Below are 26563 nucleotides of genomic sequence, written 5' to 3' on the forward strand. Positions count from 1 at the left end.
ACCCTGGCCGGGATTCATTAATTTCCCTGCACATTGCTCCCATCTGTGTTCACAGAACGGCCCACGAGAAGCCCGTGCTGGCCGGTGCCAGCAGGACCACGTGTGGGGTGCTTGCGCTGCGGACATGAACTGAGGAAAAATCCCAAGCGACTTCTGAAATGTTTTCCCCTCAAAATGCCTGTTTTTTCCAGTGGACTTAGGTTTGCTTTCTGAACAGATCCCAGCCACAGGTGGAAAGAACCGCAGTGGCCACCAGGGCAGCACCTCAGGGCCACCTGGGCCCAGCCACCCCTCAGGAGCGGGGGCAGGAGGAACAGGAGGAAGCGCTTCTCCCCGCTTTTCTGGAGCGGCACGGCTGCTAGCGTATAGCAAATCACCATTAAGTCATAACTAATTAACGTTTAGTGATAACTGATGGGTGCTTTCGCAGCGCTAACGTTTTCCTGCGAGGCTCTGAGCTGAGGGAAGGGCAGGCTGCGGGCAGCGCCGTCGCTGCCCGCCGTGCGCATGTGCGGCGCACAGGCGCTGTGGGGACACGCTCCCGCCTGACCGCGGGTCAGGGGCGGCAACATGGCTGCGCCCGTGTGCACGCCGCGGGCACGGCTGGAGCGGGGGGTCTAGTCCCGTCCCGTCCCGTCCCGTCCCGTCCCGTCCCGCCGTGGGGAGAGCCGTGCCGCCACCCCGTATCGCCAACCCTGCATGGAGCCGCGGGAGTCCTGGGCGGCCTTGGCGGTGAGTGCGCGGGCCCGGGCCTGCCCGTTGCCAAGGCGACGCGGCGGCCTCGGCTGTCGGCGCCGCAGGCCCGAGGCCGGCGCCGCGCTGAGGGGCCTTGTTTCGGCTCCTCTTGGTCTCCGCAGCCGCCTCCGGGCGGGGGGTGTCGGGGCCGCGGGGAGGCCGTGACCCTGGCGGCAGCCCGGCGGCGCTCCCGCTCTCCCGGCCCAGCCGTTGCTGCCGGGCGTGTGCGCGGTGGAGCCTGCGCTTTGCGCCGCGTTTCCCGCCCTCACAGCTGCTTTTTACCGCGTACTGCCGGCAGTGTCGCATGCAAAGCTCCCAGTCTCCATAGCTAGGGGCCTCCCGGGAAATATCCAGCGCTCGCTCTCGGTCCTGTGTGGAAAAGCACGGACGCGCTGCCCTGGGCTAGCGTGAGGCGAGCTGCAGGCCTGCGCCTGCCGGGAGAGCTCCGCTCCCTGCCCCGGGCGCTGCAGGGCTGCCAGCCGCAAGGTCGTGGTTCAGGGCATTTGGATTAGGGCCTGGTTTTAGTTCTTTATTTTGCTGGAGTTAAGTTTAACGGGTATGCCCAACTCCTGGTAAAGGTTTTCAGCTGTTCGATTTCTGATAATGCTACTGTTACTGAAAGGTGGAGGAGAAGGTGCGTTTTAGTTGTCTTATTATCTAAAAATCGTTAATGTTTTCTGCAGGTGGCGTAAGCACACAGGTATTGCCGCCCTCTGGCAGGTGCTCTGTTAGCCGCTTCATGAATTTAAATGACATTTAGGATACAGAACTTTGACAACTAAAGAAGCAATTAGTAACTTTTGATTCATGTTTTAACAGATGGCTAGATTAAATCTGATCAATGTTATTTTGAGCAGATAAGGATTTTGATGAAAAAGAGTGAAAAAAAATCAATGCATGCAAAATAGCCAGCTAGATTAAAAGAGTAATTAATTTATTGATTAAAACTTTAGTAGTAGACAGTGAACACCTCTGAATCCTCTGTTGGCCCTGAAAAAAAAAAATCAGAGTAACACACATGTGATTTGTTTTCAGGCAGAGTTAAAAATCTGTGCAGCTGTTCTATATGAGGTAGACTTCAAACTATGTTTTCTGTTCTGAATAATAGTGAATCTAAATAATGTTTCATAATGGATTAATGCTAACTATTGATATTTTTTCTTTTCTTTTTTTTTTTCTTTAAATGAGTTTTTCTGTTTACTTCAGTCTCCTCCTCCTGTTTTTCACAAGTAATTATTTTCTACAGATCAGCCATGTCCTGGGGAAATTTAAAAAATAAAAAAAAGTCATCTAGAAACACAGACAATGGGAAAAGACTGGGCTTTAATTGAAACTATTTTTTTAGGGTTTGGTTGTAAGAATTGCTTTGGATAAAAACCTTCCTTCTCCTTTTCCATGTGACTTTGAAAACATCTTTATTTAATACAATTTTTTTTTCCTGTAGACTTTTGTCAGTGAAGGAAAATAAAGCAGTTTTACTTTCGGCTTTGTTCAACAAAGGAAATGGGGGGGGTTTAATACTTTCAATGAAGACGCTTGCTAGAAAAATGTGAATGTGCTTTCTAGAGATGCTTACAGGAGAAGCAGAATTGCCCCTGTCTTTCTCTGATCTTATCACACAACTTCCCAGAGGTGTTGGTCATTCTGTGCTCTGTTGTCTTGATAAGTGGCATTCACTGTCTTGCTTTTCTGTGCAGTGGGTAGGTGTTGCATTGCTTTGCTTGTACTGTTCAAAACACTGAAATTTTTTTGGAAAATACCTTAAAAATGGTTTAAAAGTTGTAATATCTATTACTTTCTTTTGTTGAAGCTTCCTTGTTATAGCTATAGAAGCTATTGAGGTCTGTGTAAGACTATCAGTTTATAATTTGACCTCAGAAAGGATACGGTCAGTGGTGCCTTGGTTGAGGCATGCCTCAGTTACTCACATAAGCACCCAGCTTCACCCCTATGAATATTAATGCACTTTACTCCATGGTTTTGTCTTGAAGGCTGGTGGAGTTGCTGGTGTCTGTGTTGACTTGATCCTTTTTCCCCTGGATACTGTAAAAACAAGACTGCAGAGTCCTCAAGGATTTAGGAAGGCTGGTGGTTTTCGTGGCATCTATGCTGGTGTTCCTTCCACTGCTATAGGATCCTTTCCGAATGGTAAATTTTCTTTGGATTATGCTTTGTCATCTTTAAGTGGCAATTTATGTAGCATAGGACGTTTATGTCCATGGCTTCCTCTCCTGCAGGTGACTGTTTGGATTCTGTGAGTCCACGTCCAGCTGTGAAGAGCAGTTTCTAGAATTGTACAGTATTGAACAAACTCTTTGAGCAAGCCTGGAATGAAGGCTGCTGCATGTTTACTCTGAAAAGCAACCCTTACTCCTTGGAAGTGTTCCTGGCTATGTCTTGCAAGCCTGTCCTTACTTATAGGGGCACACCACAGCATTTCCAGGTGCCAAAGAGGGCTTCAGTCTTGCTTGCTCTGGACGCTTTTGTCATGACCCGCTCTTTCATGGCACTGGAAATGAATCAAAATTCAAAGTGCTTGAGCACTGGAGGTCTTTGAGCTAATTGCCCTGGGGATGGTATGCCAGTCTTTTTCTCCCCGGAAACAACTGCAACACTTAAAATGAGAAGACACCAGGAATACTTTTGAAACGGAAGCTGTAAAAAAGTAAATGCTTGTAGTCCCTGCAGAGAAAAGGCATCTAAAATTCCTAATGCCTTTGTCCATTTTGCCTTTGTAGGGTGGGATAAAAAAGCAGCAATCCATGCTGTCAGTAGTAAATGTTAGGAGAACTTTGCTGACAAATCCACTGACACCTTCAGATGTTTGATGTCCTTCATAAGATGATATAAAAAACATTCAGTTCTTTATCTTGTCTGCTCTGTTATCTCCTTTTGAGGTGATAAGCATCTTTTGATTAGCAGAAGGCAATTCACATAGCCCTTCTTTACAATTAAAATCTGTTCCGCCGCAAGACATGTCAGTTTTTTCAGGATTTACATCTTCAAAATCTGAACTGTGGTTTTATCTTTTCAACGTATGACTGAGAACTGAAATTATCTTTAGGAGAAGGAGTAACCCTTAAGGTGCAAGTGCCTTTGTAGTTGACTGTTGCAGTGAATAAACACAGCTCATGTTGCTATGCTTAGTTTAGTTTTGTATGTTTCTTGTTCACTGGACAGGACTTTTATAAGTCCTTCAGAAGCTTGGAAGAATTTTTTTGTGGAGCTTAAGTGCAAACTATTAAACTGACCGTAGCTAGGAAGAAGTTATTAATAACTGCTACTGAAACAGTTTTGCACACTGCAAGGTAGCAGACTTGTATTAAGTGCCTTGATTTTTTTTTTTATTTTCAATTAATCAACTAATTTGGGTGGGGTTTTTGTTGTTGTTGGGTTTTTTGGTGTTGTGTGTGGGGTTTTTTTATTTTTATTATTTTTCAAAAAATAAAGACCATCCAATTCAACCAAAAGACCTCTTTACCCTTCCTGTTTATGAATATGGAAGATACAATTTTTTCAAAGCCTACTCGACATTCACGACTAATTAACACATCTTTCCTTATCTCAATACTAAATATGGCCTTAAGTCCTGACACCTTTGATATTAATGGGAGGTTTGCCAGTGATGGCCAGGAGCATGAACTTCTGAAGGAATTATCCCACAGATTGTATTGATACTGTTGTACTGTTTTGGGGCAAAAATATTCTGTTTTCGACTACAGTTGCAGAGTAATAGGTGGCAAAATCCACCTCGAAATGTTTTTGTGCTAGTTTTGTGGTGGAGGAACAGTTAAATGACTGCATGTATTCTTGAATTTCAGCTGCTGCATTTTTTATCACCTATGAGAATGTGAAATCCATGCTGCATCATGACTCTACATCTTACTTGACTCCAGCAACACATATGGTGGCTGCCTCCCTTGGGGAAGTGGTAAGAAAGAGGTTCATATATTGTGTGTCTGTGGGAGGAGACGAAACCGTTCAATTATAAAAACTCAGGTTTTGTGTCATATCTTACTTTGAGTGTTGACCATCTTTGTACTTGTGCCAGTTTTTACAAAAAATATTACTTATTTTTTTAATGAAGCGTTGGCACTTGTAAGGATCATTTCGAAGTGAACAAATGAGTTAGCAACAATTCTTAGTAGGCCTATTGGCTGATCTTGCTGAGTCAGTAGATAATAGAAGTGTGGATTGTTCCAAAACATGAATATACCTTCACATTGTAGTGGTTGTGCATCAGTGTTAACATTCAAGAAAGGCTTTTATGGCCTTTCAGCTTCATGTGGGGTGGTCATGGAAAGAATTTTTGTTTTAAAAATAGCCATAAGACAATGATGTTATATGTAAAGTGGGTAGGTGTCATCATCTGAAACCCATGCATGCTGATGCGCAAGAACCAGTATTAACTAATTAATAATTATCTCCCTCTCCTTCCCTCTGTGCATTCACATTCAGCCAACACCATTTACCAAAATATTTTATTGTATTTATAAACAGACTCTCCTAGTGGACATACAAAGTGATGTGACGGGATAGGGCAACTGGTGGCTGTGTAGCTTCACTTACTAGACTATGTGTAATGCTTTCCTGATGAAGCCTGTCTCAGTGCAAAGTGTCACGGGTGATCTAATGAAGCTTTTTCCCTTGGGATAGGCATCTGTATGTTTTAGTGACAGCTTTTCACGTGGTTTCTCTGATAGCTGCAGCCCTTAGTTTAGTGTATTGGTTGGATAAAGATACATGTGAATAATGAAAATAATTTCTATATACAAGCTTTTTGAAAACTCTTTCCCCCCACTTTTTGGAAAAGTGGCTGTGTTTCTTATCCATTAAATCCATTGCTTTGTTCATAGCAGGTTCTGGAGCTGCAAGTAATGGCTTGCTTTGCCTAGGTTTATACAATACCCAAAATAATTGGGACCAAATTCTGTTGAACACTTTAGATGATCATTAACAAAGGTCACAAGAGAAGCCTCTCTCGTTTTGATGCTTAGGTTGCCCTTGCCTTGTTAACAGTATGGACTTTGCAAAAATTGTGTGTGTGGTTTTGTTTGTTTGTTTTATATTGTAAGTTACAAATGAAACAGCATTAACCTATTGAATTTAAGTAATAAAATACCTCTTGCCCTTGTGACTTTCCAATCTGGTATATCTAGGCTGTTTCCCAGCTTATATTGACCACTCCTTATAAAATTTTTTTGAGAGAGAGAAGGAAAATTTTTCAGTACTAAGGAAATATCAAGGCTGTATTTGAAAGTGACTTTATATTCCATTTTAAGATCATAAAATTAATTTCATTGCCAACATGCAATGCCAGGATGACTGGACAACCCGTAGATCCACAGAGTTGAAAGTTTAGCTCTGGCAAGAGCTGAGTGCATGACACTCCGTAAGGGGAACTTCCTGTGCAAATAGACCGTAGTGAGTGTTGAAAGAGAACACTTCTCGATGTGATCAAACGATGACCGTTCCTGTCTGATCCAGACACAAACTTGTCTATAGGTAAATACTGCTTTATTCTAGAAGCTTGAATATTCTGTTTTTAAAAACAGTTTCTGAGGTTATTTGCAAACAAAAAGAGCAAGGTTGCTTTGGGTTTGCTGAAACAAATATATTCCAGGTTCAGCAAAATCCTTCTTTCCCCAGATGCTACTCTTGTTTTTAACTGCAGAGTTGGCATGGTGCCTTGGCAGTGTTCGGGGCTGGGTGTTCAGCTGTGAACAGTCCATCGCTGTTCCTGCCAGCGCTGTCCACCTCCTTTCTCCTGCTTTTGTCACACTGGGTGTTTCCTGGCACCACAGGCATGAAATGGGGTGCGAATTGCTTTGTCTCAACAAGTTCGGCGGAGGGAAATGGGCTGTATGAAACTAACTTTTCTGGCTCTTCTGCAACTTAGACTTAGCCCATGATGTGGGGCAGAAAAATCTATTGTGTGTGTGGTTCCATATTCTGCTTTTATTAACTGAGTTTTTCCATCTCTTGGGATGCTAGCTTCTTTCTCTGCATTACAGCTAGCTCTGTATTTGCACTCCTCGTGCTGGCTTAGCTTACTCGTAGGTTGGTCCCAAGCTACCAGGAGTGCAGAGGGATCTGTGTGATTTTGGCTTAGCACCAGGTGCCTCGCTATTATAACAGCATAGCCTAGCTACTTCCCACGGGAAGCAGTTCAGCTCTCCCTGCTCTCTGTGGGTTCAGCTTTGATTCCCAAGTAATTTTTATTCTGTGGAAAAGATACTGGTTAGATTGAATGGGACTTAGCCAGGGAACTTAATTTAACATACCAAGCACATGAAGATAGGTGAATGCAGCACCTACTAACCACTCTGGTAGTGGTTATAGGCAGGAGTAGATAGAAGGTGATAGATTTAGGGCTGGGTGGGATGTGTTTGTGTTGCTGCCTCAGGTGGATTCTTTTTGATCTTGATTAGAGCCTGTGCTGTCAGGTTATGACTTCTAACTTAAGGCAATGCACAGAACTTATTTCCATGGAAATTCTATAAAGGCTGTTAGAAATCAGCAAGAGGTTCTTCACCACTTCACCAATGCTCTTAAATTCCTTGTTTGCCTGATATCTCATGGAACAGCAGATCCAAGAGGTGTTTTAAGCTTCTTAAGTGCTGTTTCATAATCAAGCAAAATGATGATTTGGCTCGTGAAGAGGTGCCAGTGCTCTGTGATAAAATTCACTGAAAAGAAAGTCTCTTCTTTTGCGAATCTGTTGTTTATAGTATACTTCCTCTGCCTGTGAGGATTCTGTGAGAAAACTATAACTGGGTAATTTAATCATCATCAGCAGCCAAAGAACAGTTGGCTACAGATGACTCCTTGCATGATTACAGAACCTGCTGCCTGGATTTTCAAAGGTGGTCTGTAGGTTTTTTGACCCTTACAACTCAGGCACGCACTGCTTTCTTTTTCAGTCTGACAAATGGAGATACAGCATAGTTAAAGAAGTTGCTCAGGGCTGTCCCATGTGCTTGGCTCTTGCTGCTCTAAGGCCAGAGAAATATATAGTGATAGCCATTGAAACGGCAATCTGACTTTATGGTGTGGAAACTGCAATGTTCTAACAGCCGTTTTTCAGCTAGTAAGATTCTGCTTTTTGCTAGCTTTTCTCCTCCTCCTGGTGTGATGGGAGAACTAAGCTGTAAAATAATTGAGATAGGGATTTAGAGATTTGCTACAATAAACCTGTAATAAAAATAGCACAAAGCAAGATCTTCTCACATTTGTTTTATATAAAAGTCTTAGCCGATCAATAGAAATACATAAACTATTCCAAATTGCATCGGGGTGAAAGTTATAATTATAGCTTTATTGATTAGTCATTAAGTTTTAATCAGGGCATAACCACTGGGACTATTATTTGGTCAGTAGGTTTTTTTTTAATGCAAACTTTTCCTCCTTTGTACACTTTAATAATTACTGTGATATAAATTGCTTTTAAATGTGACATAATAAGCCAAAGACTCTGTCATGTTAGGATTCCCAAGGCATCTCTTTGCATTTCCGAACTGTCTTTTTACAAAATGGAGAAATTAAGATTTAGAGCAAGAAACTGGTGTTGGATTTCTAGGTTTGCTGCTCCTTCACTGGTGAGCATAAATGAGTCAGCTACCTTATTGTGCATCAATAAAATGTGAGTATGTGCTAAGCTTAAAGGTATGTTAATGCTGACTAATCTGTTTTGAATGTGACCCAGTAAAAATAATAAAATTGATAAAGAGGAAAAAATGCAAAGGTTGCATCAAGTTAAAATACATGCGAGAAATCGGTCAAATGGGAGCTCTTAGTTTTTATAACAGCCATTCTTCTATATTGTTTACAGCCTGTGTAAATTCATGGGAAACGCAGTCCCCTGGAACTGTTTTGGTCTAATCTCCCAGTTCCAGGCTAGGAGGCACAAAACCAAGCAGTAAAATGGCAGTGGCTGTAGTGTGGAGGTGTGTGGTTGGTTTTTTTTTTGTTTTTTTTTTTTTTTTCCTTTTAGGCAGGAGGAATATAGAAGGCTAATCTCATCTCCCAGAGTGAGATAAAGAAAAGTACATACAAAATCTGACCCTGTTAAACATTAATTATTTTTTCCTATAACTGAATCTTGCTGTACAGGGACTCTGAATATCCCATAATATATGAAAAATTACTTACAAAGACACAGCCAAAGCTCTGGAGGGCAGATACATGGTATATCATCTCATCAAGGAAGAAGGTTGAAGAATACATGAGTTACCAAGGGGGGGGAAAACCCTTATTATACCACTTGTGTAACTGTAAAATTTGGAGATAGGAAACATACTTACTGCATCCAGGGCTTTGGAATTTTTCATCTTGACTCTACATTGCCCTGTATGTTTAGTCTGCCTGTATCTTTACAGTAAGCTGCCAAATGTGCTTGGAAAACATGATATCATAGGGAGTGGAAAGGAAAACCAGATGTTCTAAAATTTTACTTTTAATATTCTAAGGCAGTGTAAGTAACTCGGAGAAGGAGCAGTATTTTTAACCTCCTAGTGCCCATTTTAAATAGTAACCAGGTGCGTCTTACAGATCCAGAGTTAATTGTACAGCTCCAGATTGATTTGTACAGATTTTTTTATGTCAGTTTAATATGACAGTGTATACTATTAATTACAAGAAACTTTGATAAAGAGAAGTCTTCCTCTGGGCCTCCCCCACCAGCCTCCTGCAAACATGGTTTTATGGGACAAGTTTAAGTTTGTCCCAGTTTGACCGATGAGGTTTCCTTCATTAGTGCCAAACTGGTTGGATTCAGCACAGTTAATTTTACATTCTGCTGGCCTTTCCATGGAGGTGAGAATAAAGTTGTTTGGATCACGCTCTAGAGAAGCTAGCTGACAACAGCCTTTTCCGTCTAATATTTAGATATTGTTATGGTTACGATCTGAGCTTTGCAAGATATTTAGTGAAAGTTTTGGGCTGTTGCTTGTAAATATCAGGTTCACTCTTATCTTTCTGACCTTTTATTTTTGATTGGCTGTTTTTGGTGATGTCTTCCCCCCCCCTCTGTAGGAAAGCAAGCTACCTGACTTTCAGCTCACTTGTGAGAGAAAGTGTGGGGGAGGACTGAGGACCAGGATGGGAGGTAGATGTCCTGTTCTTTTGGCAGCTAGTGGTGGTGACCATGCTCTGGAAGTAGACGATCAGCTGAAGTTATTGAGGTGCTTTTGTCCTTGTGTAAGTTTGCAGAGTGCTTTAGGATTACAGCGCTGGTGATGTGTTGACACTGTGCAGTGCATCCCCAAGGCTGCAAGATCCCAGGTTACCTGCAATGAAGTAGTGTGTCTACAGAGTATGGTGTAGCACCAGACAGAGTAACTCGGATCCTGAAAGCTGCCTAATCATATTAGTGACTCTGTGGCTGCATTTGTTTGTCTTGTTAAATTTTTAAGCTTATCCATGATACTTTAGGTTCCTCATCTGGCTTGTTTTCATCCTGCTTCATTGTCTCTGCACTGTGGTCCCTTGAGTTGTATAAATGCTGGACAAGCTCACAGGTCTAGAAAGGTGTTTCTGGTCTGGCTGCAAGAATGCTAAAACTTGGGCTACCTACTAGGCTTTGGAGCACGAACCTTGTAAGAAAAGATGGAAACCTCATCTGTGTTCTTCTGAGACAGCTCTGAATGGTTAGGTAGGAACTGCTTCCTTTGAAGGTGATAGGCTTGGCTGTCCTTCCACAAGAAGGATTTTGGCATAGCCTCTCACTTTTTTCCAAAATTTGAGAAAGGAGGGATGTTGAATCCATTTGAATTGACACTTCCAAAAGTTTGTCACTTCACTGGGGAGAGGGGATGAGAATGGCTGACTTGTCGTACTTGACATAAGCTAAACCAAGTAGCAGGGGAAACATGCTCAAGAGAGCAACAGCTAAAGCATGGAAATGCAGCTGGACATTCGTTTCACTGGCTCATTGTGGCTTAAATAAGTAGGCGAGTGGTGTGACATTGTCACCTCATGTGGCTCCACAGGGCAAGGTGAGGACAAGTATTTCAAGGTGAAATTCCAAGCTCACTTGTGTATTCCAGTGTATTGACACTTAAGATACTTTTGTGATAAGAGCAAAGTGTGTGGTTCGTCTGTGATTAGCATCTGACCCTCAGTATTAATAACTTGGGAATTTTTTATCTGCTGTTGGGATATGTCAAATAGAAAAGCTTCTTAATGCAGGAATTATCTTTCTGGGGAATTCAGATAGCTTTCTCTACTAGCCCTAACTTGTTTCTTAGAAGAAGCAAGCCCGAATGCAAGCAAGTTTATAGTTTACAAATCATGATTCTGTAGAGTGATATTTTGAGTGTGCTTTTAATTCAAATAAAGAAGGAAAGTGCATGGTTTAGATTATTTTAGTTTTTTTTCTGGGGAAAAAAAAAAGGCATTTTAGACATGAACATCTCTGTCCATGAATCAGCCCCTTCTTCCCTCTGCCCTGGCAGTATCTTTTTGAAGCTGTTAACTAGTTTCAGTTTAATAGAAGAACGGCAATCTCCAAAAGTGTATTGGTATGAATTCCATGAGAGTAACTGGCTAGGTCAGAGAAGAAAGTTGCTATTAATGCCCGTTCTGAGGAAAAGGCAGAAGCATGAGTCAGACAAATCCACAGAGTAATGTCATGAAAGAATCTCCAGCAGGATAATTGGTCAAGGCTTTGCAGCATCGTAAGCCCTAGAAGATCAGCTTGTAGGAGTCCGGTCTAACAGAGATGAAACAGCCGCTCACATCAGACATGGAGTTAAGATTTTAGCTATTTGAAACTCCAAAACTTGCATTTTGGAAGATGTGGCTTTTCAGTTCAACAGGCAAGTTGGATGCCTTAGGGAGAGCTGCTTCTAAATCAACAATTGTCTGCTGCAACGAAGAGGTGGTTTAGCACTTATTGTGTCTAGACTTTGGGCTAATGGTTTTGAATTTTTAACTCTCCTTTTCTAAGAACTGAACTAAGAATTGGACAAAACTGGTTTTAAACAAAAAGCTGCATTTTCTGCTTTGCTTCCATTCTCCTCTCAACTAGTGTACTATGGGCTGGCAGACCATAGTATTCAAAGTAATATCCAAAATCTGAGAGCAGTCAAAGTTTGATGGGACCTGTTCCACAGTACTTACTTAAGCTTTTTTTGCTATTTTCATTCATCAGTGCCTGTCATTTTGGGTGTGACTCTGTCTCTTGTGCTGTGCGTCTCTGGATGCATACAGGCATTGAGAAGGGAAATGTGCTGACCCTGGCAAGATGAGAAATGGTGGGGAGTGCAGCAACGTAGGTGGTCTTCTGAATTAATCATGGTGGATTTTGAAATATTCATAAATTAATCTAGGTGAGGTCAGGTCTGCAATACAGATGCTGCAGGATTTTTGCCAAATCCTTATGCAGAAGCATAGCTGAGCAGTGGTTGGAAGATGGTTGTGAAGGTGAGACTGCTGCCATTAAGAGCTAGTGGAGAAGGAGCATAGTGAAAGTGGATGGAAACTCAAATTAGAGCTGCAGCTGGAAATTGCTTGTAAATAAAGATGAATGGAGGCATGAATCCACAAATGCTGGCAACAAATTCATCATACAATTAAAGGCTGAAACGGCAAATTAAGAACTGTCAAACACCTAACCAGCCACCCATGCTGATCTCTTCTTGTATGCTCCATGTTAACTGCATGTATTACTACTTCTTCAGCTGACCTTCCTAGATTGGTTTGTGTTATCTACTCAATTCGGGGCTTGGAGGACATGCTACTTTGAAGTATAGAGGAGAAGCTGGATGGTAGTCATCTCTCTTCTTTCAATCCTAGGGCTGATATTCAGCTCATTTAGAAATATTTGTAGCTCAAAGTGTTTATAGAGGAAAGCTAATTTGGGTTAAAGAATATAAGTGAAATAAATAATTTAAAAGGATTTCCTGGCTTGTAACGTATTCTGCTAGAATCAGCTTTGGAAATGTCTCATAGTTTAAGGTAAGTTTATTCCAAAGTAAGGTTTTGTACAGGATTTGTCAGGAATAACTCTTTCTGAATAGCTCCATATGTGGACAAGCCTGTAATTCTTTAAGCGAAAAGGCTGTAGGAAAGAGTAAGGGATCAATTAAAGGAAAATACTTGATAAAATACAATGTAGTTGAAATTTCCGTATTCTGGGCCAATGTAACCCCAAGAGACCGAGCGAATTGTAAAATACTAGTCATCTTTCAACAGGAGACTTAATGTGTTTCCAGAAAATATTGCCTGTGTTCTCTTGCCTGGAATCTCATTGTCATTTGTCCTCCTGTAACACAGCCTGACCCCACTTGGCTCTGTGGAAGCAGGTTTATGCTGGATGGGATGCACCATGCTACTTTTGCTGAAAGAAGAGTTTGGCTGGTGGATGTTACTGGTTTCCTAAGCCTTTTAAAATAAGTTTAACAGACTCTCAGTCATGGAAGCGTTGCTGGGATAGATTGGATCATGCAGACAATTCTGTAGATTGAGTTAAGGCTCTACTCTTCCTCAGTTTTAAGGCTTTCTGTGTTTAAATGTAGTAATTCATGATTCAAGCATCAACCAGGATTTTTTTTAAAGCTATTCAGCTGTCTGATTTTTGCCACTTGAGTTTAAACCAACTGCTTGTGACTGTACTGAGGAACTTCAAAATCTGTGAGACACTTAGTGCTGGAGTACAAAAGAGATGTGCGTAGCAGCAGGCCACTTCTGGTAAGTTTTAGGTTTAGTTTTAGAAGGGAAACAAAACTCTATACTGATTGGACTTTGAAAGACCAATTTAGTTGTACAAAGCACACAAACTTTCAAAACATCTGCAGTGAGAAGTACTTCTGTAAAGTGTTTAGTGTAAGCTTTGTCAGCTTCACAGACTTTCCCTGTTCTTTGCCTGTTAACTGATGTAATTGGGGTAAGAGTTCCTCCTTGCTGTGAGGAGAGGTCAGCACAAATTTCAACTGTTTGAGGACAAAAGTTTTCCAAGGTACACCTGACATGGCTGATGGAGAGGTAGCAGGGAGCCCACAGCAAGAGTTGTAGGGCACATAGCTGGGCAAATGAAGAGCCATGCGTGGGGAAGGAAATCTGAGAGAGGCGCAGAAGCCTGTGTTGAGAGGGCTACTGAAGCGATGGACAAGGAGCCACCTGAGGACTTGGGGCAGCTGGGGTGAAGAGGCTCAGCCAAGATGGCTGTTGTGAAGAGAGAAGTGTGTGGTGGTGCAGGGGATGCTCTGGAGCAGGAAGAAGGGAGCTCTGGAAAGCAGTAATAAGGAGCTGACTTTGGTTTGGCAATGACAGGGTGAAATAACACTCTGCAAAACAGCTGCGTGGATTCCAGGTGGAGTTATCTAAGGTGGAAACTTGGAGGAAGTTGAAAATGTTTGTGCAGAAGCTCCGTTTTTCCAAATGCTTGCGACATTCGGTCCCTGTGAATGGTCTTCTCTCCGAAATAGTATGTTTTTAAGCTCTGGGAAGTGCTGAGATCTGAGGGATCTTGCTGGGTGAGATTGCTCTTTGAAGAAATGTTTCCTGCCAGCATACAGGGGAGCTGCAGTTAAATTAGTGAAGGCCCTATTGTGTCAGTCAGAGGAAAAGATGGGACAAAAAGCTTGGCATTGTCTAAACTTTCCCATCCAGAGCCCATTAGTCAAAACTTGTTCTCTCCATGGGGTTTAAATTAGGAGTGGAGTCACCTGTTCACGACCCCAGCAGCTTTGCACAGGACTGAATTTAACCATCTGTGCTGTGCTTGAGTGTGGGAGGGGAAAATAAGATAAACATATTCTGAGGTTTTATTTTGAAGATGAACGCTTTGTCTCTGGGGCTGGCACTTAAAGCGGAAACTGATAGTGGACAGTTCCTGTCATCTCTGGAGACAATTTCCTCATTAAAATAGGTGTTAATGCTTCAATTCTCCACTTCAGTTGTGCTTTAGCAGGTAGCACAGCCTGCTGGCAAGCATGCATGGAAGGACTTGTTCACAGCTTGTGTTGCGATCCACAGCAAATTACAGACCAGAGAGACTTATATTTTTGTTCTGTCTTGGTCATAAAGGGCAGCAATTATTTAGATGAAAGTTTATTGGTGTTTGAATTGTTACAGGTCTGCGATTGCAGCAGTTCAGGCTTCTCTGTTCAAAGAAAATATGAAACCAAATGACAAATGTGTATTTCATGTTTCTCTGCTTTTCTGTTAATTTTTCTGGTGGTGGAAAGGGTTAGGCAGTTCATCTTCTGTCTACAGATACATCTCATGCTCTCCACCTACCACACTAGCTAACATTCCTAATCCGAGTTGTGACCAGAGTTTAGAAACAATTATTTGGAGGATTAAATACTTTGCTAATCTCATAATATTACATCGAAAAAGTTCTTTTTTTCTCTTCTATCGGAGAGGGGAATCTGAAGAAACAAACATAAACTTAGAGTTTGGAGAGGCATGGAAAGCTGCAGTGCTAAATTCAAGGTTTGCTGAGAGCCTCTGACTTGAACCAAGAGGGAAATTTCCCCTTCTTTTTCAGGATCCAAAGGAGATCAGTGCCATTTAAGATCTCTTAATTTTAGCTCGCCTATTATTTTAATCATTCAGTTATCGAAGAAATGGAAAAGGACATTTTTGTGTTTCAGGTCAAAAATAGTAACTTCCTACTTACAAGGGAGCATCTGACGTAGAAATTGAGGTGCTCAGATTGTGTCATATATATTAACCTCTTTTGAGAATCAGTATTTTTTTAATACAAAAACAAACAAACAACAACAACAAAACAAACCTGAGCTATAAGGTTGCTCTTGTCTGCAGGAGTATGGCCAGGGCTAATGCAGAGTGTGCTTAACCCCCCCCCCCCCCCCCCCTCAACCCAAGCACCCCCCAACACCAAAAACATCTTTATTGCTTCTTCTCTTTGAGTGGGGTTTTAGAGTTGCTCCATTTTTCTTGCTCTTTCTATGTTATGTTGGAGCAGGCAATCCTTCTGGCCTTCAAGAATGGGGTGCGAGATTAGGATTTTGTTGCCAGATTGACTGTAGCCTAAACATATGTCCTTTGATAAGGCACAGCCTCTTTGTTGTCATTTTTGTGCAGCAGCTTTTTCTCCCGAATGGGTTAGTGATTGTCTGGCACAGGTATTGTGAGGTTTAGTTTGAAGTCTCTGCTCTCTGGATACAAAGTTTTATAGTGTCATAAATTAGATTCTTATTTGATTAAGAATAAACTTAGGCAAGTGACATTTAAGAGTAACTCTCCCCAGGTATGTTCCTTTAGTTCTGTATTAAGTATTAAATTATATTTATATGGTGAACATCAATTAAAGCTTCCCAGCCTACTCAGACAGATAAAGTCATTAAAACTAACCTCCTGCTCGGGAAATTTAAAATTAAAATCCTTTAGAAAGACAGTGTTCTAAAGAGTTGAAAGCTGCAACACAGCAAAGTTTTCTGGAGCTCACTGCATGTTTCTGTACCCAGTTTTCAAAGCAGGCTTAGATGTGCAAGCAACAGACTTGCTTGGAGTCACTGAGCACAGGTTCGTAAATCACCAGCCACTAACGTATTCCAGAACACTTCTCTGTCAGACTACTCTTCTCCTGCCTTGTAGCAGAATGGCTGGCTAATTACTAAGTGGAAAAAACTTGGTCTTGATCCTCACCCAGTCCCAGGTTAGTGCAGAGAATAGATCAGCTTGTTACCAGGAGCACATCAGGTGCCAGCATCTTAACAGCATGGGCTCTTAGTCTTTGCCCTTCAGTAGCCTGTCTTAAGAGCATGGATAATCTCTGTTATTAAAGATAAGAAATGCTCAGACTGTATGGTTGTGGGTGCTTTTAAGTGTGTGAGTCAGATCATCAGCTGTGCAAGGTGTGTGCCAGGCTGCATAAGGTAATGCTTTCTCAAGCTGCTCTCCTTAGAGGTACAAAGCTGTGAATAGTGTTGTACCAGCTGCGTCCCCAGTTCTGAGAAAAACCTGCTGTGCATTGACCCAGTTTAAATACCCAACATAGGCCCTTAATAGCAACTGTAACACCTGCTCCGTCCTCTTTCAAACGTTTCTGGATACATCTCCTGCACAGATCATGCCTGCAAGGTTAGTGGTCAAGCGGTAGTATAGGTGCCTAAAAACAAACGCATGTTATCTTTGGTTCGCCACTAAATCCTACCAAACCAGTCATGTAGAAAATGGTTAGCCTGGAGCACAAAGGATGGAAGCAAAAGGCTGTTACTATAGATGGAATATGTTAATATTTGGATAGTAATATAGCTCTGAAGACCAGGAGGAGTTTTGCTCTTTTCTAAAGATATTGTCATTGTCTTATGTTTGGTTTTGCCTAAAGAGCAGAACATATTGGATAGAGGAGCAAGGACCTGCTAGTGAACTAGAAGTGGTGTCATGGTGGTTTGCTGATAAGCGCTTACTCCAGAATCTGCAGTGGCAGTGCAATGGGTTCTTTCCAGTCCAACCAACTACTTCAGCTTCTTTGTCATGTTAACCACAGTCATTTAAAAAAAAAAAAAATTAAAAAAATCTCCTTTCGGTTGGGAGTTTTCTTCAGCCCCTTTCATAGTAGGCTGTGTTTGCTGTTGGTTTCCCTGGATGAGCAGCGAGCGGTGTGTATCTCGCAGCTTTTGCAGTTCCCTGGCCATTGAATCATCAAGGGGGTTCAGTGCAAGCAGGTCACCCAGGCCTTGTAAGCAGGGCTATCCCCTCTTGTTCTTTTTTATTATGTGTCCTGGGTTACTGTCTAGAGAAAAATCCTCGGTAGCCTTGTGCTGATGAATTAATGAGTACTGTCTAATTTTGAACAACTGCTCCAGCTTTAAGTAGGATTGGCCCCTATGCAGAAGTTTAGTGATTTAAGCGAAGGTGTTGCCAATAAACTTAGGTGAGACTATGCAAAAGGCTTTGTGCAAGTTCCGGGTGCTGTTTGCAGCATATCTTATTTTGTTAGCTACAGCCACGTAGGAACAGGTTTCAGTATATCTGAAACCAACTGTTTAAATTGGTGTATATATAAAGAGGCTTTGTGTTGTCTTTAAGGCACTTCTGAGACTTTAATTGCACTGGTCATTCTTTGTGATCAGTTGAGATGTTGGTCATAACCAGGAAAGTCTGGTTCCAACATGAATCCCACCAGGAGATGGCAGCATTGATGCATGCAAGGAGTATCCAGAAGTTAAAACACTTTTCCCTGAACTGACAGAGGAAAAAAATTGCCTTCATTTAATTAGAAGATATACTGTCTTAGCAATACATAGCTAAATGTTAACAAAATATCCTATTTTTAGCTTTTGCCCCTAACTGGCTAATGCAACTCCATAAATTAAATACTGGAGTCACTCTTTGACCTGGTAATGATTTAAGACAAGGATTTTGTAATTCAGTACTCTTGTTCAGAAGTGGTTATAGTATTAAAAGCTAGAAAGATAATAGATGCTAATATTGTCGTTTCTGCATACCTGCTCTGTAAACTAATAATAGTTTTGCTTGTAGCTGTAAAATAGGGTTTGGTTAAAGCTTAAGTCTAAAAATACTTGAGCCTTTTGTTTCAGTGTTATTGTCTTCCTGCCCTTATGGTATGTATACATGTGCATTGACATGGGGGAGAGAGTCTGAAAAATGGAGAATTGTATTACCTGACCTGGTAAATAAGGAAGGAGCTTATGGGGCAGCACCCATTTTTCCCCAGGATTTGGTCTACAGGATCTTGATTCTGTCTTTCTGCTCCCATCAAAAGACAGGAATAACTCCTGGCTCCAGAGCTTGCTTGGAAAAATGAGCGTGGCCCCTGTCAACAGGGTGCTGTTGTCTGATGCCTTAATGTCAGCCGAGGTAGCTGAGGGCCCACTGCTGCACCCTCTCTATGGCTGGCTATGCAGATGTTCGATAGAGAGCTGATTTGTCACAGGGTCATCTCCAAAACTGGTAGGATGCACCAGGAATGGCCGGAGTTTGGCAGGCTGTATTGTGCTTTCCTGTGGCAAACAACAGACTACATCTATGTGAACAGCCCACAGATTAAAAAGCAATTTCTTCCCAGGATCTTGGTCATTAGGGAGGTGCATGGGCTCCCACTGTGTGAGGGCACGTTACTGTCTGTCTTCCATGTCTATTTATCTAGTAGTCGATGCAGGTAAAAGCATATACGTGGACAGTTACTGTGGAGCAGCCACACAGTTATGTCTTTCACCCTTGCTCATGCAACTTGCTTATAGCTTTCAGATGTCTGAAAGTTTAAGTATGAATTCTCTTGGTGCAATGTTATCATACTGGTGCTGCTTGAACAGATTCAGCAAAGAAAGAAAATGGTGGAGATGTGCGTTGTGTTCTTTTAACTTTAGCAGTGTTACCTGGAAGGTGCTGCAGTGATTGAGATCTGAGCATAATAGATTTGAGATTTTTCTGCACCCATCTGTCCTAGGTTGTTACTTTTTTAACCTTGTGGGCTAATAAGACATGTGTGAACTTAATCTTGCATACTTCCCTTTAGAGACCCGTGTTTGACTGACATCAAAAGACTGCTGGGATTGTTATTGATAGTAAGGTACACATGTAGGAACAAATAAGGTAACACGTTGTAAGTTCAGGTGCGCAGCGAAAATGTCACTGTTCGGTCTGATGTTGGCAGTTGCAGCTCGTGGCTTTTTTAGTGCCAGAAGTGCCCTGTGGAGCCAATCTGACAGCGCAGCCTGGGTGACACGAGCCTTTATTTCCTTTCATAACAGCACAATGTAATCACTGTTTTTGTTCTTGTGCAGCCACAGATTCCCTTGTAAGCGCAAATTCAAATGGGAGAAACATCAAAGTTAATTTGAAATGAAATGCACCCCAAGTAGTCCGGGGGAAATGGAGACATTACTTTGTAGCCACCCTTCTCCTGCCAAAACTGCAGCACCCCAGATGTCAGGAAGCCACGCTGCGCTCTTTGTCTGGTCTTGATTGACTAGATTGTTTTCATCCGAGCCTTTTTAAAGCTTTCCTCCTGCCTCCATATTTTTAAGGAATAAAAAGCTAATATAAGGACGCGGAGTGTTATGAAGCATGAAGTTCTATAAATATTTATGCTGAACTATCAAAAAACTTGACAGTTCTTATTTTCTTGACAGATTGGGGTCACTTGTTATTTTTGACCCTGAGAATTGAAGAGCATATGGAGTTAGATCTGTTTGTAATGACTTTTGGATATTGTTGTCTGGTAAACTTGTAGGAATGTAACACAATAACGGACTTCTTGGTCTCTTTGTGAAAATGGAACTTACACCTTGTACCGTGTTACCCACAAATGGCCACTCAAGTTACTGTCTCTGTGCAATCTGGCAATCTGGCAGTGAATTCCTGAACTTCCTTTGGCACATGCGGGTTTCTGAGTTAGCAGCTTGGTTTGCCACTTCAGGTGGACAGCTTTCACCTAGTTTGCTCTTGACTTGAAGTACTCGGTGATTACCTTCATGTCTAGGGTTCATCACAGTGTGTTCCTGAGCCCGGCACAGGATGGGACCAAGGAAGGCTAAAAATCTGGTGAGGGCCCGTGGTGTCTCTGGTGTTTTGCCACCAGTCCCAGAACAGCACTGCTTTAAGTATCTCTGGGGCCAGCTGAAGACAAATGCTTCTTGAAAGTTTAAGTGCTGATGAGCGGGTATTTTCTAGAGAGATGAGATGCTTGTAACTCTCCGACACTTCAGGATCCTCATTCCTCAAAATTAGGCGCACACAAGCTTAACTCCTACCTGTAGTTGTAGTGGCAGGTGAACATTTTAAAACCAGGTTTTTGTTTTTGCTTTGTTTTTCCAGAAAAGCTGGAGCTTTGTAGCAGTAGCTACATTGTTACATCCAGCTGCAGGGGCCTTTATTGCCTAGTAAATTCATTGTGTAAGAATCAATCCAATGCTTCACCTTAAATGAAATCCAGTATGTGTTATAAGGTAAACCTTGACTATATTGTGTGCATCTAAAGCTAACGGGAGTGTCTCTTGCCGTCAGTCACTAGAGGGCACAAAGGAACTACCTAGGAAAGAAGTTTGTTGTTCTCCAAGTCCTGACTCTCCAGTTTAGATGTGTGAAAGTGGGGGGAAAGATTCCTGTGGCTGCCAAAAAACAGGATGGCTTCAAAATTTTCATTTTGTTGGTGATTTTCCCCACCCAAATCTACTCCTGTTTTGGAAGTTAAAAATTTCAAGGGTACTTCCATTTTTCTGTTAGTACAATTTTTTGTTCAGAAAGTACATAGAGCAAATACATAAACTGCTCATAAACAGCTTTTAAGTTCCACTTGTATAATTACAAAAATTATTTCCTCATTTCCCAGGTTTCTGTACTTGGACAATCTCCAAATGTGTCAGCTATATGAAGAGTAAGGCAGCAAAAGGAATTGCTCTCTGAACGTATGGTTCTTTTGCAGGTTGCGTGCCTCATACGGGTTCCATCTGAGGTTGTCAAGCAAAGGGCCCAGGTTTCTCCGTCCTCAAGTACCCTCCGAATTCTCTCCCACACCTTATATCATGAGGTGAGTTCAGAGCAAAATTTCAAAGAAGTTGCTTCATTCTTCCCACTCAGTGCCATCCATGTCCAGAAGCATTCCTACAACTTTATTCCAGTTCTGTGCTCTCCCAGCACTTTCCCATCTATTCGTCTGTCATTAAAACTGATTGGTATGTTATGTTTAAGGAAACCAAACTCCCACCTCACCCATGTGCATGCACTTACATGCACACTCTAAACAACTCTCTTCCCTCCTCTTTTTATGTGAGGTACCTACATCTAAAAAAAAAAAAAAAAAAGATTTAGCTTTCCAAAGCTCTGCTTGTGTTCATGCAAACAGTCCTTGTTTGGGAGAACAGGACAGTGAGTCTCAGTATCTAGAGTTTGCTGAATGGTTTCCCGTTTTTGAAGCAGGCTTTGGAGGGGACGTCCTAAAGGCACCACTTCGGAGAGGCTCTGTAGGAGCTCTGGAAATGAGTGCTCATCCAGTATTCGTAACTTTTGAAAACTAAGGGCTTTTGTCATCTCTTCAGTAGTTATACTGTTCCTTCCTGTAAAAACCTGTTCACCACTGGTTTTACTGAGTCTCACAAGGGGTGTTTTTCAAGTTGCATTCCATAAGAGAAAGTGGCTCCTGAAAACACTGTGGGGAAAAATATTATACGCTCTTCCATGTGTAAAAGCCAGGAAAAGGAAGACATAAATGTGACCTTTAAACGATCCACGTGATTTTTATTTGCTTGTAAATGAAAACTATTGATAACCCTGCATAAGAGGGTTCCTGGAACTTCTTTCTGTGATTTGGTTGTTCTGCTCTAAAAGCTGGTGCTCTCCAAAGAGTGTATTTTTTTTTTTTCTCCCCTTGTTGTAGCCGGCCAGAGAACCATAAGACTTGCCAAACAACGGAATAAGGTGTCCTATAAGATATTAAACATAATTTTTATATGTACTTATAAAATAAAATTTTAATTGTTTTGAATGTTATCAGCTGGTTAAAAATGCAAAACATTTGTCTTGATAAAAGCTCTGAATCAAGCCTAAGGAGGTGGACATAGGAAGCTGTCATCCTATGGGTTCATTTTGCATGGGCTATTTAAACAGAAGAGTAGAAGTTTCAAAGTATTTATGGGATAGTGGATACTTATAGACCAAAATATTAGGCAAGTAGAGTTTGAAGTAATGTGTTTCTGTGCCTTCTTGCCCTTTAAATTTTAACTATAAGGTGTATTTTCTTCTCTATAACTGATTATTATTCTGAACAGTGGTTAAATGATCTTTGAAATAAACGTAAAACCCTCCGGCATTGTAAATCATGGAATACAGTATACAATGTTATAATCAATATAATGAATTTGCAAGAAGTTCAGTAAGGCTGTAACGCTTGCCTCATAATCACCAATAAATTGTGGTCTTTGGCAAACTAATTCCTAATAGCTGATATTTTCTTTTGTTGGTTTACAGGGTATTCAAGGACTTTATCGGGGTTATAAAAGCACAGTATTAAGAGAGGTAAAACATTTGTCTTTCTCTTTTTTTTTTTTTTTTTTTTTTTTAAAATTGATTCCTTTGCCTCACTTTGTTTTCTAACAAGAGGTAGTAGTACAATTGAGATCAATTGCTCTAACCATAAGCTCTAAATCCTGGCGTATTTCATTCTAGATAAGTTACTAGTCTGTAATGTAAATAGAATACTGATAACGTGCACTAAGAAAGCCTGTGATACATGCAAAAAGTCATCTACCATCCCATGTCTCAGTTCTGTTGCTGCTAAATCATAGAAGGATGGAAATGTATATGTTAACATGATGAAAACCATAAAATAAGGTACTGAAAACTTCCTCAAGTCTTGTGATTGCATCATGTGAAGTGTATATGCCAACAATGGTGAACTGGTGGCATCAGGCCAAGTTTGGCACGGACAGATTTAAAATATGTTTGTCAGCAGATGCCAAGAGATTATCTGTCATCTGTATATAGGGAGGATTATGTGCACTTTCTCTTTTTTTTTTTTTTTTTAAATGAGTGAAAGAAATGCATTTAGTCATCCAGTCTGTAGATGTGATATGGCATTACTTAACTCTAAATCAGAAGTACTTCACTGTTGGGGGGGGGAAACCAGGAGCTAAAAATATTTTGGTCTGCTTGGTGGAAAATAGTTCCTAAACTAAAATCTCTTCATAAACGTACTGTGAATCACAGGATTAGTGTCATGGAAGTGTTTGATATTCTGTGTGAACTGAAAGCAGATTATGAAAGAAGTAGAAAAACGTACTGATGAACTCCCAGTCTAAAACTGTTTCAGAATCAGATCGCATGCAGGAGGTCATCTTTCGACAAAGCAGAAGTTGTACCATGAGTACCTTAAATAAAGAGACGAGGCTCGATTCCTATCAAAATAAAACAGCTATTGTCCAGGGAGGGTTCTTTACCTTCTGTGTTCAACGTGGTATGTGTGGGTTTGTTCTCTCCTTATATAACTCAACTGAGTAAACTAGGTTTGGATCTTTGCTGCTTTTGTTTTTTAAACACGGGATCAGATCTGTTGGCTGTGTTTGCATTGATAATAAAGCCAGTTGCAGAGGCTTTTTAAGCCTTCATTCAGTAGCTCTGCATTCAAAAGCCTTTCTTCATGCTGAAAACTGTTTTTAGGACAGTTGTGTTAGCCAGCTCTTGTTACAATATGGAATAAAGATGGATATTACCTAAAATAAGAAATACCAAATTTAGTGTTCCTTGAAGTGCTGACAAATGACAATGCACTGCAGTCTATTTTAGCAGTTTTGAGTGTTTCAAAAATCAGTTATTTGTGCAGAGATGACACCTGCTTTTCTGAAATGTAACCCCCACCATAGCTTCATCCTGTACTTATTTTCTGGCTCACTAAACGCATGTTATTCACTCAGATTTCATTTGGAGATGGGGAAAAAAGGCCAACGAATCATTTTGATTTCTCTAAGGGATTCTGAATAAATGAATAAATTTAGATCCCATTGAATACAGATTTCGCATACTAACAGACAAAACACATGGTTACTATTGGGTGCTATTCTCCTTCAAATTTGTTTTGACATATGTCAGGGTGGTAATTAATCTGCAGACCACATTCATGGCATAGTATGTGACCCTGCTGAGATAACTTTGTTTACTCAAAATGGCAGCACTTTGTTGGAAATTTAATGGGGGTCCTCTCTGTTATGTATATTCATAAAAGATCCTTCAGAACTGATTTCAGCTGAAGTATTGCTTTTCGGGAGAATCTGTCCAATAGAATGAGAAATAAATGATTACCAAATGAAATGTGCTTTCTCTTCAAAATGAAACAAATCATAAGTGACGTTCAAAAAAAAATATCTTTTGAATTTGACACCCTGTTAAGATCATTGCATTTTCTGACACTAGATATTGTAAAGCGGTGTCCATTCAGGTAAGAACAGCATACTGAAGCTTCAGCTGGAACTGTTGTAAGCCTGACATTTAATCTGGATATTTTCCCTTCTCTTTACATACACTTCTTCCTTTAGGGAAAGTCTCTTATTTTCAGATAAAAATCTATATTAATTCATTATTAGACACATCAGGTAGCTGCACAGCATATATAGGCTGATATTTAATGCCAGCTGACTTTTATACTGACAGTTTGTTTACATGCATTGGTTCTTTACTTACACAAACTCCTTTGTTTAGTTACAGCAGAGTGGGATTTTTGGGTAGAGGGGCTTTGATGCATGATTTTTCATTTTAAAATATTTGGAAGAGGCTGGGAATATTGCTGCTTTTCAGATGATGATATTCTTGCACTGGCAAAATTCTTGGGCCAGAATTTAAGAAAGGTTAATTTTAGTTGTTGCATTGGGATAAAATTTTGCGTATTACATAAACCAGATTTCAGTGCCTGGACAGAGATCTGCTTAGACTTAAGTGAAAATGAGTCCAATTGTCTATAAAGGGAGTGCAATGCTAAAACCTTGTATTTTTACCATAGCATAGTAGATCTTTTCAAGACAGCCTTATTCTGCTCCATGTAATTTGCATTAGCTGCTGTGCTGCTTCTGTTCTGGCGCAAGGTAGTTGTTTCATCCTTCATTTTTGATTCTCACTCTTTCACTTATCCCCCTTATCTTCTCATCAGAATACTTTCTGTGCAGTTGAATATTAGAAGAGAAAGAAGATGGCTAAATATGCAATGCTTTTGGAAATAACTTTGAGTGAACCTCAATGCTTGGAAGTTTTGGCTATGACTCTTTTCACCTACCAACTTTTTGGTGCCTTTTCTCTCACATCTCCCTTATGATTTGGTCTTTACATCTTCCTTTGATGTAGTTACACTGAATTAGTCCTAAAATCGAAAGGGAAGTGGGGTACAGTGCATCATTCTGTTGGCAGTAGGAGCCCAAAAGAGACATCTGTGCTCCAAGAGGAAAGCTTTTGTGATAAAGCACAAAGTGGGACTATGGTTATTAGGTTGCTGAATGAGACTTTGAATAAACGGCAGAAATCGGAGGATGTGAAATGATGTGGAATTCCCATGATGTCATTTCCAAAGCAAATCCAAGTGAGAATTGTCCTTTCCTATGGTTGTAGTGTACCAGTGTGCATCAGTGTGGAAACTGGATCGTGCTACTAAGAACAGTCAATGAACAGGTAAATTTATTCCTGTTTTCCACAACAGAGACAAGTTCATTTGTAAAATCTCCAGCCATCTTATAACAAGGCAGGAGCAGACTATAAATCCACTGTAAATACTCTAGAATTGCTTAATGGGAACGTAGTTCTGCTGCTGAGATCTTATGTAAGCAAATGGAGCCAGATTTTTAATTCCTGCATAATTCATTTTATTAACTATGACCAAGTAGAACATCTGTTAAAATTCCATAATGTTCAGTTCATGGGAAAAAGAGAGAAACCCCTGAGTTCCTGTTGGAGCTTTTCCATTTCCATTAATGTTACAGGACTCTAGCAGATGTCTTAAAGGGCGTTATTATGAACGAGAGGACAACACAAAAGAAAAGCAAGTGCCTTGTCCAGTTTCCCTGTGTACACCAGCTCGCTGTACAGTGAGTTACCTCACCCTCTGCGTGTCTGTGCGCAGGTTGCAGCTTCGTACAAGCAGTGCCACGGTTAACTGTAGCGTCCCTTCTGTCGTGAGTTACTGTCGTTTGGAAGGACCGAGTGAGTCCGGAGTGGGTGTTCTGTGTGTTTTTAATCTAATTTGTCACTTTAAAAAATATTGCAGATGGACTGGGCCCTAGTCCAGAACAGATTCAAAAGGAGCTAAAATTAATATTAAACTCTTCCTTAAAGACAAAGGGGATGGAGGATGACTGGTGCTTTATAATTCACGGATGTCTTGAAAGGAGACTGAGAATCGCTTTCATATGTCGGTCTT

The 26563-nt window shown here is 41.0% G+C and overlaps 1 protein-coding gene across 18 annotated transcripts in view; it reads left to right on the forward strand.

The window, feature by feature from the left end:
* The first annotated feature begins 516 nt into the window (after positions 1 to 516).
* SLC25A26 (solute carrier family 25 member 26) overlaps positions 517 to 26563 on the forward strand; it is a 133706-nt gene continuing 107659 nt past the window's right edge. For 17 of the 18 annotated variants that reach the window (XR_015701183.1, XR_015701180.1, XR_015701181.1 and 14 more), the window contains exons 1-5: positions 548 to 732; positions 2727 to 2883; positions 4557 to 4666; positions 21098 to 21202; positions 22639 to 22686. Coding sequence is in view for 12 of the 18 variants with exons in the window: in XM_087742892.1 (XP_087599018.1) it covers positions 700 to 732; positions 2727 to 2883; positions 4557 to 4666; positions 21098 to 21202; positions 22639 to 22686 (453 nt within the window). In the remaining 6 variants the exon portion in view is untranslated. Of the gene's footprint in view, positions 733 to 2726; positions 2884 to 4556; positions 4667 to 21097; positions 21203 to 22638; positions 22687 to 26563 lie in introns of all 18 variants that reach the window. The other variant, XM_087742904.1, reaches the window with a different exon arrangement.

This window comes from Nipponia nippon, unplaced genomic scaffold (assembly GCF_047370975.1).
Source record: "Nipponia nippon isolate SJK-2023a ecotype South Korea unplaced genomic scaffold, ASM4737097v1 scaffold_9, whole genome shotgun sequence".
NCBI lineage: Eukaryota > Metazoa > Chordata > Aves > Pelecaniformes > Threskiornithidae > Nipponia > Nipponia nippon.